Raw genomic sequence first — 14,561 nt, forward strand, 5'->3', positions numbered from 1 at the left:
TATTTACTGCTTTAAATCATGAAATTGAACATGAATGCACTTGAAGTGTTCTAGTTCACTAATTAATCATTTTCTATATACTGTATATTATATTTATAAATGTGTATAATATTTCTGTATGAATCCATTTATTTTTATTCCTTTTAAGTCCTTATCATTAAGGTAAGAAAAATAATCAGTGTCAAGGTGACTAGATGAAGTGTTTTATTCCTCTTGTACCACAGCGGTTTCAACTTCTTCCAGTCTTCAAATGTCCAGTTTGGGTGAATCTGTGCCCTCTGTAGACTCGGATTCCTGTGTTTTTGGCTGACAGGAGTTGAACCCAGTGTGGTTATCTGCTGTTGTAGCCCATCCGCCTAAGGTTTGAAGTGTTGTGCATTTTGAGATGGTTCTCCACTTGAAAAGAGTGTTTATTTGATTTACTGTAACCTTCCCGTCAGCTCTGACCAGTCTCAAAACCTCTCAACAAGCCGTTTCTATGTAAACTCTAGAGACGTGTGTGTGTGTGTGTGTGTGTGTGTGTGTGTGTGTGTGTGAAAATCCAAGGAGATCAACAGTTTCTGAGATCCTCAAACTGCCCCATCCGGCACCAACTAGTCACTGAGATCACATTTATCCCTCATTCTGATGTTTAATATTTACATTAACTGAAGCTCTGGTGTATCTGTATGATTGTTTGCGTTGTGCCTCTGCTACATGATTGGCTGATTGCACGAATAAGTTAACAATATTAAAATTTTCAAATAGTACAGTTAATTTTTTTAACCCAATCCTTGCAAAGAAAATTCTGTAGAAACTTCAATAATAAATAAAACACTGGGGTGGGGGGGAATTAAAGTCCCTCGTCATTAAATCGTGCAGTTTTCACAACGCCCGTGAGGTGGCGACCTGCACCGCTGTGACGCTAGTCGTAAAGTCGAAGAAGAAGAAGAAACTTCCAGCGTTCTGTAGCCAATAGAATTCGAGGAAATCGTTTTCTGGGCGGGGTTTAATTCCGCCTTCACAACACGTTCAAGCTAGTTCGGCTAAGCTTCCTAGCTGTGCTGTTTTGCTAAGTTTCTTTTAAATCTCCAACGTTTTATACTACAGGAGGAGAAACATGCCCGTTTTTAACGGAAAGCAGGACGTTGTGTTTGTACGTATTTTTATGTCTTAACGTAAAAATATATTTAAAACGCCTGTTGGAAGCTAGCTAGCTAATTCCACTGATACGTTTACTGGTTAGCCGCTTCGCTAGTTAGCAAGCTGTAATTTAATTTACCGTTAAATAAGTACTTGTGTACTGTACTTATACAGACTATATTTGTCTATTCCCTATACAGTGTCATTTTTATAACCATTTCTAATGTAAAACTTCTTGTTCGTGATTAATATCTCAGTGTTGTGCGGTACAGTGGTGAGCAATATGACGCAAGTATCGTATCGTGATGCTTGAAGATATTTCACGATACTACACACCATATAGAAGACGATATTTAGGATTTCTAACAAACTTCCAGCGAAACAGGAGCGCTGCGTTTAATGTCTGGTGATGCTTAAACGTTAATAATATACACAAGTAATTAACATATAACCATGAGAGTTTAGAATTGCTCTGAAGATATGTGGAAGATATTTTTTTTTTTAGGAAAATCTTGAAATAATGTTGATGTTATGTTGTTATTATCTGGCTCAGCTTTGCTCTGCTGTACGTTAGTGCTGAAACGGCGTCGCCTGAGCGACTGGTTCTCATTTTGTTTTTGTCTACAGATTGCTGAAGATATTTGTAATCTAAGTAACCCCTTTACTTGACTATAATAATCACGCTGCTGAACAAAAACAACAATAATAGAAATGCTCACTGGTTTTCTGATGGTTTTAATGGTTATAATTGGAGTTGCATTAGTTTTAACGGAAAATGTAATGGGCCCTGTGAGTCTCTACTGGTATTTTGTTGCTTTCTATTGGTGGCATGTTATGTCTAGTGGATACCATTAAGGTATTGGACCGGTAATGGTTTTAACAGTTAGCTGATGGTTTGTACTGGTATTTGTAGTGGAAACTATTCGAATTTCTGTGGTGGATTCTATTGTTTTTTTTTTGCTTGTTTATGTCAGAAGGGCATAAATTGTATTAATTAAAATGGTTATAGTTATGTATATAAATTGAACTATATAAGCTTGCTTATTACTTACATACACTAACAGTCAAAAGTTTAGACACACTCATTCTTTATCCACCCCCCCCCCCCCCCCCCACACACATTTATAAGTCATCAAAACTCTGGAGTAACACCAATGGACCTATGGGAATTATGTTGTGATAAAAAATCCAAAATACATCAAAATAATTGAATACTTTAGCATCTTCAAAGTAGACGCGCTGAAAAATGTATTCTTGGTGTTTTCTCAAGCGATGTCTCGAGGAATTTCCCTGAGATGATTTTTAAACAGTATTAAAGGAGTTCCCACCGACGCCGGACTCTTATCGGCTGCTTTTCGGAATATCTCTCTCCGAGTCGTCCGTTTAAACGAACATATTCGTTTGTAAATAAAGCGGTAGTCTTCTAATGAAAGAAATGAATACGCCGGCACGATTATATTTTCGTCTACAACACCGATTTCACACGTTTAATCTCACACCTTCAGATTGAAAAGTTTTTTAAGATCATGAAAAATATCACAGTCGAGTGTCCACAAACTTTTGAATGGTAGTGTGTGTAATATAATGTTGTTATTTATATACAGGCTGTCCCATAAGTCCAGCATCAGTGTAGTGCATTAGTGTATGTTTTTATATTTCCAGAGCAAGGAAGAACAAATCCAAATAATTCTACTTGTAGGACTTTTTCCCCCTATGATGCTGGACTTCTGGGAACCGTAGTATAACGTTTTACTTTTAGAAAACTGTATGGAAAAGAAGCATAAAGAATTTTTTTTTTTTGTAAAAAAAAGATAAATTGTCGTTAATGTTGTTTTCCTGCTTTTGTTGCAGCACGGCTCGTTTGCGATTATGTCCTGGTGCTCAGTAACCCTTCAGTAATGACCTATTAATCCAGTCCATATTTCTTCATTCAAATTACAGTCTGTTTGTTTCCTTAGACGTCACAATGTCCCTTTTCTCCTAAGGGCCCTTTGTAGACGCTCCGAGTTCCTCTGCATCTCTGACACTGATCTCAGGGATGCAAAACACCCATCGCTGCTTATAACAAGAGCTGCTTAGGTTCTGTGTACAATCCGATAACACAATTTCCCTTTCGTGAAGGTCTCCAAGTAGAAACCCTGTACGAAGCTACACCCGAGGAACCCCCCCCCCCCCCCCCCCCCTTTATTTTTTATTTATTTATATAAACGAGGAGTACAGAGAGAAAGGTGTCTTTTCAGACACGCGACTCAGTCTGGCGCTGTTAACTAACCCTTAACTCTGACTTCTGCCTCAGGAGGAAGATGATTTGCCTTACGAGGAAGAAATCATCAGGAACCCGTACTCGGTGAAGTGCTGGATGCGCTACATCGAGCACAAACAAAACGCTCCGAAGTCAGTGCTGAATATGATTTATGAACGAGCGCTTAAAGAACTACCGGGCAGGTCCGTGCACCACTTCTTTTTTGCGGTTCATTTTTTGTGTGTGTGTGTGTGTGTGTGTGTTTTAATCTCTGCCGATTACAATTACAGTTACAAATTGTGGTACAACTACCTGAGAGAGAGGAGGAAGCAGATAAAAGGTAAATGCGTCACAGATCCGGCGTACGAGGAGGTCAACAACTGCCACGAGAGAGCGCTGGTGTTCATGCACAAGGTAACCGTCCGGACTTGTATGCACCGGTCAGATCTAACCAGAGTAAATTCCTCGCCAGTAAAGCTAATTCTGATTGTGATGGTAAAAGTACCAGCTGTATTAACCTTACTGCTCAGATCTTATTTACACTCGTGTAACATGAAGTGCATGTTCGTTTGTTTTGTTTGTAAATTGTTCCACGCTCGAGTATTATTCACACACGCTTTCCTCCTTGGTTTCTGGACAGATGCCGAGGATATGGCTGGATTACTGTCAGTTCATCGTGTCTCAGTGCAAAATCACAAGAAGCCGTCGCACGTTCGACCGAGCGCTCCGAGCTCTGCCCGTCACACAGCACTCACGCATCTGGCCCCTGTACCTCAAATATGCTCGGAAGTTACCCCTGCCTGAGACCTCCATCAGGGTTTATCGCCGTTATCTCAAGGTGTGTGTGTGTGGTGATGATGTGTGTGCTGTCAAACCTATTGTGCTGAAAATATCCACTTTATAAATACACTCTGCCCCAAGTGTGTAAATAACGAATGGGTTCAGTTAATTCATTGATATGCTTCACGTTTAACTTTCACGTCAATTATAATCCACGATTTGCCATTTTCTTCTGTGTGTGTGTGTGTGTGTGTGTGTGTGTGTTTTCTGCCCAGCTCTCTCCAGAGAACGCGGAGGAGTACATCGATTACCTGCGCTCGGTAGGACGGCTGGATGAGGCAGCGGTCCGGCTAGCAGCCGTGGTCAATGACGAAGGCTTTGTCTCAAAAGAGGGGAAGTCAAACTATCAGGTCGGTGTGTGTGTGTGTGTTTTAGTTCCTGTATGTGTCATGTGAGCTGGAATTTATATATACGCATAATCTCCAGATGTTAGCAAGAAGAAAATTTGATTATTATTTTGAATAGCTAGCTAAAATTCATATCAAATTACAAATGCAAAAGCTTATACGAAGCACTGTTGTTGTTGTTGTTTACAGTTTTTTTCTGGAACATTCTGCTTGTCCCAAGTGGCCAGCTTACTGATTTCACCCGTTACTGTTTCTGTTTGTGGATTTGCCAAACTAAAATAAATTAATAAAATAAATAAATTATACACACACATTTTTATTTATTTGTTTGTTTGTTTGTTTGTGTGTGTATATGTATATATTAGTGTGTGTGTGTATGTATATAATTTATTCATTTATTTTAGTTTATATTGTATACATAAATATTTATGCGTTATATTTTGTGGATGCACAAAAATTAAACTACAGTCCTAAATTAATAATATATATTCTGGTGTGTATTGGGTTCTGTTCTGTTTTGGACCAACAGTTGTGAAAAGTTTTAGTCTGAAGTTTATATTTGTAACACTCAGTTTGTGGATTTTATTTTAAATAAACAAAAAAACAGTGTATTGAAACTTTGCCCCGCCCCCATCTGATTAATCGAAAAAAAAAAATAATCGGCCAACTAATCGATTATGAAAATAATCATTAGTTGCAGCCCTAATAGTAATAAAGTCATCAAAACTCTGGAGTAACACACATGGAACTATGGGAATTATGTTGTGATAAAAAAAATCCAAAATAATTTAATATTTTAGCATCTTCAAAGTAGACGCGCTTTTAACCTAGAACATCTCAGTCGAGTGTCCACAAACTTTTATTTATATAAAATGACTTGTACTTAGCATACAATAAATAAAATAAGGGCCGCATATTCGAACTGACAGGACAGTAGGAAAAGGCATCGGTTTTTCTTTTCTTTCATTAAAAACCTCATTACTTAATAACTCTGGCGTCCCCCCCACCCTCATTGTAGCTCTGGCACGAGCTTTGTGACCTCATCTCCCAGAACCCAGACAAGGTGACCTCGCTGAACGTCGGCGCCATCATCCGCGGCGGTCTCACCCGCTTCACGGACCAGCTGGGCAGGCTCTGGTGCGCCCTGGCCGATTACTACATCCGCAGCGGTCACTTCGAGAAGGTGTTTTACTCTTCATTCCACCAGCTACATGTTCATCAAACCCCAAAACCTTCAAGACGGTCTTTGTGCTTACCTTGTCTTGTGTTTCGTACGTGAAGGCGCGTGACGTGTACGAAGAGGCGATTCAGACCGTCGTCACCGTACGAGACTTCACGCAGGTGTTCGACAGCTACGCCCAGTTTGAAGAGAGCATGATCGCCGCCAAGATGGAGACCACGTCCGAGATGGGACAAGACCAAGACGGTAAGAGACCAATAGAAAACGTGTCGCGTTGTCGTGATGAACCACACAGATGTTGTGACGGATGTTGTAACCTCCCTGCTGTAGATGACATCGATCTGGAGTTGCGCTTGGCCCGGTTCGAGCAGCTGATCACGCGCCGGCCGCTCTTATTGAACAGCGTGCTGCTGCGGCAGAACCCACACAACGTCCACGAGTGGCACAAGAGAGTCAATCTCTACGAAGGCATTCCTCGACAGGTGAGCAGAGGTTTATTTATTTATTTATTTTTGTCGTTAGGAAATGAGTGAAATTTGAAACGCACACAGTTATCTCTTTAACTCCAGATATACTCGGTCTGCTAGGACTTGTTTATTCGCTTTTGTGTAGTATTGCAGTACTGTAGCTAACACTATAGAGGGGTCTGAAAGAGTGCAAAAAATCAAAAATAAAGTGTACTGTTACTAAAGTGCCTTTCTTAAAAAAATAAAAGCTTCGATGAGGTAAACAGATTACGTGACTCCGTGAGTTTGTCTGTATTTCTTAGTGCCAAGCTGCTTAAACTACATATCAAGCGTTTTACGTAACACATATCTCATTTGTGCATAAATGGCTGTTATGTTAAATAAAGTTTATTAACTAAAGCAAAGCAGGTATACTTTACCTGTGCACACCGTTGTCGATTCACCTCCTTTCAGATTCTAGCGCTGCAGTCGCGGTCCTGCACGCAATTCTCAAAACACCCACAAGATGGCGACGATTCATCGGTGGATCCGATATTACAAAACCGATATCCGATTATGGAAAAATGCTATAATCCCATAAGGTTTTAGCTTTCAGCTGCATATTGGAGTTTTGTTAAACATCGTGTGAATGTTGTTTTTCATCAGAATCGGCTTTCAGTCAGACTTGAAGTCATGTCACGTAAATGGGAAAGATGCAGATGTAGTAGTGGTTATTACTTTGCACTAGGTGAATTTTAACCCTATGGATTTGCCGTACATGCACACACGACACAAATCAAGAGGCAGATTGTGCCTTCTTTCTTGAAAAGAAATCAAATAAATGGAGGAACTGTGCAGTGTCCACCCCAGACTGCCTAGTTCATTCATTTTAGCTGCTTCCCGAAGCTCTGTTTTCCATTTCAAAATCCTGTCGCATCAGAATCATCCGTAATCGCCTAATTTATGCGCCACCTGAAAGAATAACAAGCTCTGACGAGTCCGAGGAGTTGCTTATTTGTTTAATAAATGCTCCGTTAGACTGAAGTCGTGAAATGCATGAGGATTCTTGTTTATTTTTCATATGGAAGTAGGCTTGCGCTGTGCCAGGAAAAACATGCCTTTACTTTCTGAATGGACCGGTTTTGTGAATGCTGATCGGTGTTATTTGTGTGTAGATAATAAACACCTACACTGAAGCTGTGCAGACGGTGGACGCTGTGAAAGCCACGGGGAAGCCTCACTCCCTCTGGGTGTCGTTCGCCCGGTTCTACGAGGATAACGAACAGCTGGATGATGTATGAAACGAATCCAGTCTCTCTTTCAGCACTGCTCTGATGATAGGCTAAATCTAATGTCCTTAACAAACGACTGAATCTCCTTTAAGGCCAGGACGATCTTCGAGAAGGCCACCAAGGTGAACTACAAGCATGTGGACGACCTAGCAGCAGTGTGGTGTGAATACGGAGAGATGGAGTTACGGCACGAGAACTACGACCAGGCGTTACGGATACTCAGGGTGAGACGGCGAAAACGTCCGCGTGACATACACGCAGAGATTCTCACCTGTCCAAGTGAATTACTCGACACTGTTAAAATTAATATGAACCACATTTATGCACATGTTAAGAGCCGTGTGTAATGTCACCGTCACCATAGCAACGTTTCCTCACCTCAAAACATCCTTATTCGTTCGGTAAGAAGAAGAATGCGTTCTGCAAAACAGTTAGCTCTGCACGTTAGATAAATGCCTATCCCAAACCCTCATCAAACCTTTTATATATTCATTTTCAAATATGTTTAAAACAGACGATCACCTCAACCTGTCACACACACATTTAATTCGGATCTACCGCTTTGAATCACTTTTCTCAGTCTGGTTATTAACAGATTTTTACACTCCATGCCTCTGCCCCCGCCCCCCCCCCCCCCTTTTTCTTTTAGTTATTAATACGGGAAAAAAAAATCAGCTTCAAAGCATAAACTCCTTTCCCCAGACTTACCCAGAGGAGGAAACTTAGTTACAGCTTTACCTCTGACTGTTACAATGTGCTGACACTGAAGAATCCTTCCATAAATGCTAAATAAATGTCTCCTTACAAAAAATATCAACAATTACACATTTCTAAAATCTGTTTATATGCAGCTTCCGTCATACAAGTCCCTGTGTAAGTTATTAATTACAATGAGCACATTAATATAAACCTGTTACTTGCCCTACATCTCGAACCACTTGCCCTACATCTCCAACTACTTGCCCTACATCTCTTGCCCTACATCTCGAACCACTTGCCCTACATCTCAAACTACTTGCCTTACATCTCTTGCCCTACATCTCGAACCACTTTCCCCACCCCTCGTACTACTTGCCCTCCGTCACTTACCCTATCCCTCGAACTACTTGTCCATCGTCTCTTGCCCTACATCTCGAACCACTTGCCCTACCCCTCGAACTACTTGCCCTCCGTCTCTTGCCCTACCCCTCGAACTACTTGCCCTCCGTCACTTGCCCTACCCCTCAAACCACTTGCCCTACCCCTCAAACCACTTGCCCTACCCCTTGAACCACTTGCCCTACCCCTTGAACTACTTGCCCTACCCCTCAAACTACTTGCCCTCCGTCTCTTGCCCTACATCTTGAACCACTTGCCCTACGTCTCTTGCCCTACCCCTCAAACTACTTGCCCTCCGTCTCTTGCCCTACCCCTCGAACTACTTGCCCTACGTCTCTTGCCCTACCCCTTGAACTACTTGCCCTACATCTCAAACTACCTGGGTATACGTGAACCGAGAAATGTTTGACATTTTATTGGGAGGAAAATCGGCTGATCTGGATCACTCTGATTAGGCACCTCGAGCACACACTATACAGTATATTTGTCTTGTAAGACAATTCTAGGCTTAGAATGACTTGGTCTTACTGTAACTTTAACAAAGCACGTATTCAGAGTCCTGTTACAGCCTTAGAGCGGAGGATGATGTTTATCATTTATCATTATGATGATGTGGATAAACCGTAATAGAACGCGGAAAAAAACGTGTTCAAAAGCGTTCGATCTGCTGCTTAAAGTGCATTAGTTAGTACACTATTTTGTCCAACAATCGTTGTGATCTCCTCACAGAAAGCTACGGCGATCCCCTCGAGGAAAGCAGAGTACTTTGATTCCTCAGAACCAGTGCAGAATCGAGTGTATAAGTCCCTGAAGGTTTGGTCTATGCTGGCGGATTTGGAGGAGAGCCTCGGCACCTTCCAGGTATCGGTTAAATACTACAAACGAAATACTGCTTTTAATAATAATTGACACATTTTAATATGTTATCTCTCTTCTCGCAGTCAACTAAATCTGTGTATGACCGCATTATTGACCTGCGCATCGCCACGCCTCAGATCATCATCAACTACGCCATGTTCCTCGAGGAACACAATTACTTTGAGGAAAGTTTCAAGGTAAGACTGCAAGCTAGCGCTAATGCTGTTTAGTTAAATGTCGCATATCATGAGTCGTAGAAATGTCTTCAAGTATCGCGATATGATATTCTTGCCGTATCGCCCACCCGTAAATCGCTGGTCTATTCCAGGCATACGAACGCGGCATCGCACTCTTCAGGTGGCCAAACGTGTACGACATCTGGAACACGTACCTCACCAAGTTCATCGATCGCTACGGAGGCAAGAAGCTGGAGAGAGCGCGAGACCTGTTCGAGCAGGCTTTGGATGGGTGTCCACCGAAGTTCGCGAAAAGTAAAGCTCGATCGAGTATATTAGGATTATTTGCATTTGCTAGAGGAATACGAGTGTACAGTAGTGTTGAACTGTATTTCGGTTTGTTCCGTTTCCCAGCCATCTACCTGCTGTACGCTAAGCTAGAGGAGGAGTATGGACTGGCCCGCCATGCTATGGCTGTGTACGAGAGATCGACGCAGGCTGTGGAGGCTGAAGAGCGCCACCTTATGTTCAACATCTACATTAAGAGAGCTGCAGAGATCTACGGAGTCACTCACACCAGAGCCATCTATCAGAAAGCCATTGAGGTACGGTGTGCTCTCTGTGCATCAGGGAATGCCCAGCAACATCTGGATTCACTGACTAACCTGTCTTGAGATCTGGACACTGTGCTCTGCTGGGTGGGGGGATAAAAAAATATTCCAGTTATATCACTATTGCCGCCACATTCACGTTCATAAATGTTCCCACAATGCGATCCTGAGGTTTACACCCTTACTTCAAGCTGCTGTAGCCCTTGATATCGGCAGAGTGAACTGATCGTAGAAGTCGTTCTGCCTGTAGAGGAGCTGTATAAATCTCACACTTTTTTTTTTCTCTCTCTCTTTTTCTTTTCCTTTTCAATTTCAGGTTCTCCCAGACGAGCATGCCCGGGACATGTGTCTACGCTTCGCTGACATGGAGAGCAAACTGGGCGAGATCGATCGTGCCAGAGCTATTTATTCCTACTGCTCCCAGATCTGTGATCCCAGGGTGAGTCATCAGTCATTCTTCTCTATCTCCACGTCTATACAGACTTGACCTTGTTCTTCGCGCTGACCCGCGGTTCGCGTTTACGTCTATCCGTTTATCAAACGAGCGCCGCGGTGGCTCTCGTGTCCCGTTCCGATCGATATTTTGTCTCCTCTTCGCATCCTTTTCTAGATGACGGCTAATTTCTGGCAGGCGTGGAAGGAGTTTGAGATCCGGCACGGGAACGAGGACACGATCCGCGAGATGCTCCGGATAAAGAGAAGCGTCCAAGCGACCTACAACACGCAGGTCAACTTCATGTCCTCGCAGATGCTCAAAGCGACCACTAGCGTTACAGGTAAGCGAGCTTACTACTTCCCACTGACTCCAGAATTACTGGCAGCCTTCTTTAAATAACAAAAATCACTCCTTGCCTTTGGGATGCTGTATGATTTTATTTTTTTTATTTCTTACATAGTGTCATTTTTTTTTATGTCAAAATTTTGGAATTTACTTGTTGATGGCTAGTGGACATGAAAATATATATTTCTAAGGATTTTTCTGTCTGTCTGGTGTGTGTGTGTGTCTGTGCGTGTCTCTTTGCACCTGTGTGTGTGTGTGTGTGTGTGTGTGTGCGTGCGTGCGTGTGTGTGCGTGTGTGCATATGTGTCTCTCCACCCATCAGTGTCCGACCTTGCCCCAGGCCAGAGTGGCGTTGATGACATGAAGATGTTGGAGCAGAAAGCGCAGCAGCTGGCTGCAGAAGCTGAGCAGGACAAACCCAAACCTAAAGACAAGATCCTCTTTGTCAGGTCCGACCCATTCCTCTTCACGTTTTATTTCATTTCCTCACCGCGCCATGCGTAAGCTTCCTCATAAACTCCGCCCAGCGTGCGTTGAAAGTAAACTTTGCCTCATTCTGTACTGTGTGTGTGTTTAATTATGGTGCAGGAGTGACACCTCTCGCAGTGAACTGGCTGAACTAGCCAAACAGGCTAACCCAGACGAGATTGACATTGACGACGACGACGATGATGATGAGGGAGACGGAGACGGAGAACCAGACGGTGAGAACTCCTGCACACTTACACAATCAGTATTAGTGTCAGGATGTCGGTTCTGCAGTATCGACGGTCTCTCTCTCTCTCTTATCTTTTGAGCAGAGGTGCAGCTCGAGCAGAAAAGCGTCCCTACGGCTGTGTTTGGAGGACTGAAGGACGACTGAAGGACGACTGAACGGATTATCGCCGATGTTCATGTGACGGATGACCCCAGAATCCTGTAATCGCCAGAAATAGGAGATATTCGCAAAAATGCAAATGAGCTGATTTGAATTGGTCACGCTTCTGTACACTTCCTACTGCTAAGTTAACGGCCTTGTCAGGTATCGGTATTTTCTGGTGTCCAGCACCATGGGCAAAGTTCCAGATATGAACACAAGAGGTCACTCTTTCCCCCTGATTCACACAATCCTACAGAAATATTCCAGTGTTTTATAACTTAAACTATCACCATTTTTAGTGTGTGTGTGTGATTTACTACAGACAATTATATTTTTTTTCATATGTTTCTGTGTACTGATAAACAAAAACAACAACAGACCACTCACTGATCAAACTTGTCTGATAATTATTACATAAATAAATAACGTAATCAGTTAATTCTGTCTGCAAACATGTATGAAAATGCATGACTATACAAAGTCAATTCAAACTTACACTTGATGGAGTCAAGTCAAGTTTCCAACAATGGAGCAATACAGTAAAAGAAAAAGGACAAAAATAACCCCTCCAGTTAGACTGCGTTCCCACTAGATGTTTTTCTGAGTGACGTCAAGTGATTCTTTTTTTTTTTTTTTTTAATCATGTGACATATCGTGTTACAGCTTCGGGCCCAAGCAGGTAAAACCAACATGGAAGACTGTTTCTATAGTAACATCTTACACGGAGACTTGAATGCTGGACGCGCTGGATATTTGCTGATATGGTGATGATTTTTTTTTTGTTTTTTTCGCTACGAAGATGTTTGTTTAACATTTATGGAAGGAGTCTCCAGTGTCAGCGCTTCGTAACAGTAAAGTAAAGCTGTAACTTTGGGGTTTCTCAGTAAGATGACACAATCTGTTGAGCGGCTGGTGTTTGTGCGCTATAATGCGACTGATAAAAGGAGGTAACTCGTTTTGTAGACGTTACGTTAAACGTAGCTATAAACGATAGTTCTGTAAGTATGATGTCTATTAATAAAGGTAGAAAATTGAAACGTCGTGGTGTAAGTGGAATAAACCACTGCCGAATGCCGTGGTGTTTAACAGTAACTCTGTTTGGTTACTACAGTTGTCACTACTCCATCACTGGTTATTTTCCTATAATTGCAAGACACTGCGTGTTTTTATTTCTTACTTAGTCCTTCGTTTACAAACACCTTTTGGAAGATTTATGACCGCGTTCAATGAAAAGACGGGTTTTCACGTTTACTGATGCTCCAACAACCTGCCTAGATTTTCTGTTCTTTTCTCAGTACAAAGAAACCTGTTGATAGTGATGTTGGGAAAACACTGGACTATTCCTTTAAGAATGTCACCAAGGACTATAAAAGTCCCACCCAGGAATGTTATATTAATCTGCTGATATACGACATTAAATGACACGTTGCTCCAACACGCTCGATAAGGCTTGATAAGACGTTCAGCAAAGCGAACAAGATGCAATTAGGTAAAAAAAAAAAAAACAACCTGAAAGTACTGCCAGTAACAGCCCCAACCCCCCCCCCCCCTTTAGGATTTTACTACAGATATCTACGTTTTCCCAATGCAATTCCATTCATGTTAACGTATAATTTTGGTAATAAATCTGTCCTTCAGAGTATTTCATGTGTACAGAAAGCAAGAAAGCGGCCGAAGGAAAAATGCCACGTTCCTCCGTAATGAGATTAAAATAGTTAGGTGCGCTAATCCTCTTAGTGCAGTTAGAACGCTGCTTCGAGAGCTTTCTGCAAAAAAAAAAAAAAAAAAAAAGGGAGTCATGTGAGATGGGAGTTTGCACATGAGGCTGAATATTATTCTGATAAACAGTAGTAAAGATACCAAGGCGATTTAAAAATAGTTTAATATTCAGTGCAGCGCTTCTAAAATTTCTGCAGTAGTGAAGCACTGTATAGGTTTCTACTTCACCACATAAAGTTTGGCAAAAAACAGATTGTGTGGAACTAATATTCGTGAAGTTGTAGATGAAATATCCAGATGTTAAATCAGGTCCAGTCGGATTTTAATGTATTCAAATCTTAATATTAAATAACCCTTTAAGTAATTCTCATCATTTCAGGGGAAAAGCACGGAGGCGCCAATAATTTTGCCACTTTCCCCCCTGAGGAATTAGTTTGGATCGTTGTGTGTAATATTTAATTTATATGTTAATATTTGGCCATTTTAGTTCCACCACACATTCTAACTTGGGGATTATACTTTGTTTACGTCACGTATATGAATTTAATTTCACATTCATTCACTGAATTCAGTTTTTGCCATACGTGAATCTTTAAAAGCTCAAACGAGAGAATTTACGAGCAGTATGAAAAGTATGCAGTTATCCAATCAGCCAATCACGTGGCAGCAACACAATGCATAAAATCTGTTGGGGGGGGGGTTGTCTGTGATCTCTGCGACTTTATCAGATGAGTTGTTCCGAGTGTTTTTCCTGAAACTGCTGATCATCTGGAATTTTCCACACATGATACCTGTTTGAAGGTTACAGTTTGGCCAAAAATAAATTGCATCATTACTCCAAAAGACAGACACTAAACATGTCTTGGTTGATCGTATACATTTAGAATTAAAGGGGGTCAGTGTGTGCATTTACGTTTTGGCCTGTAAGCGTGCTAATCTATAGCTGAGGCCTAGTACTGTGTACTGGGCCTACCATTACTAAATAGTGTG

General features: G+C 41.7%; 1 protein-coding gene across 1 annotated transcript; it reads left to right on the forward strand.

Annotated features, from left to right (window-relative positions):
- Positions 1–720: 720 nt before the first annotated feature.
- On the forward strand, positions 721–12,441 carry xab2 (XPA binding protein 2). The gene is made up of 19 exons (XM_053613313.1): positions 721–1,135; positions 3,419–3,567; positions 3,655–3,778; positions 4,005–4,202; positions 4,420–4,554; positions 5,570–5,734; positions 5,833–5,977; positions 6,062–6,213; positions 7,353–7,472; positions 7,562–7,693; positions 9,297–9,428; positions 9,509–9,622; positions 9,754–9,916; positions 10,016–10,206; positions 10,529–10,651; positions 10,823–10,988; positions 11,316–11,442; positions 11,582–11,697; positions 11,794–12,441. Exons 1-19 carry the CDS (start codon positions 1,100–1,102, stop codon positions 11,853–11,855), a joined length of 2,550 nt encoding a protein of 849 aa, XP_053469288.1. The 5' UTR covers positions 721–1,099; the 3' UTR covers positions 11,856–12,441.
- Positions 12,442–14,561: the final 2,120 nt, after the last annotated feature.

Source organism: Ictalurus furcatus, chromosome 24 (assembly GCF_023375685.1).
Source record: "Ictalurus furcatus strain D&B chromosome 24, Billie_1.0, whole genome shotgun sequence".
NCBI classification, from domain to species: domain Eukaryota; kingdom Metazoa; phylum Chordata; class Actinopteri; order Siluriformes; family Ictaluridae; genus Ictalurus; species Ictalurus furcatus.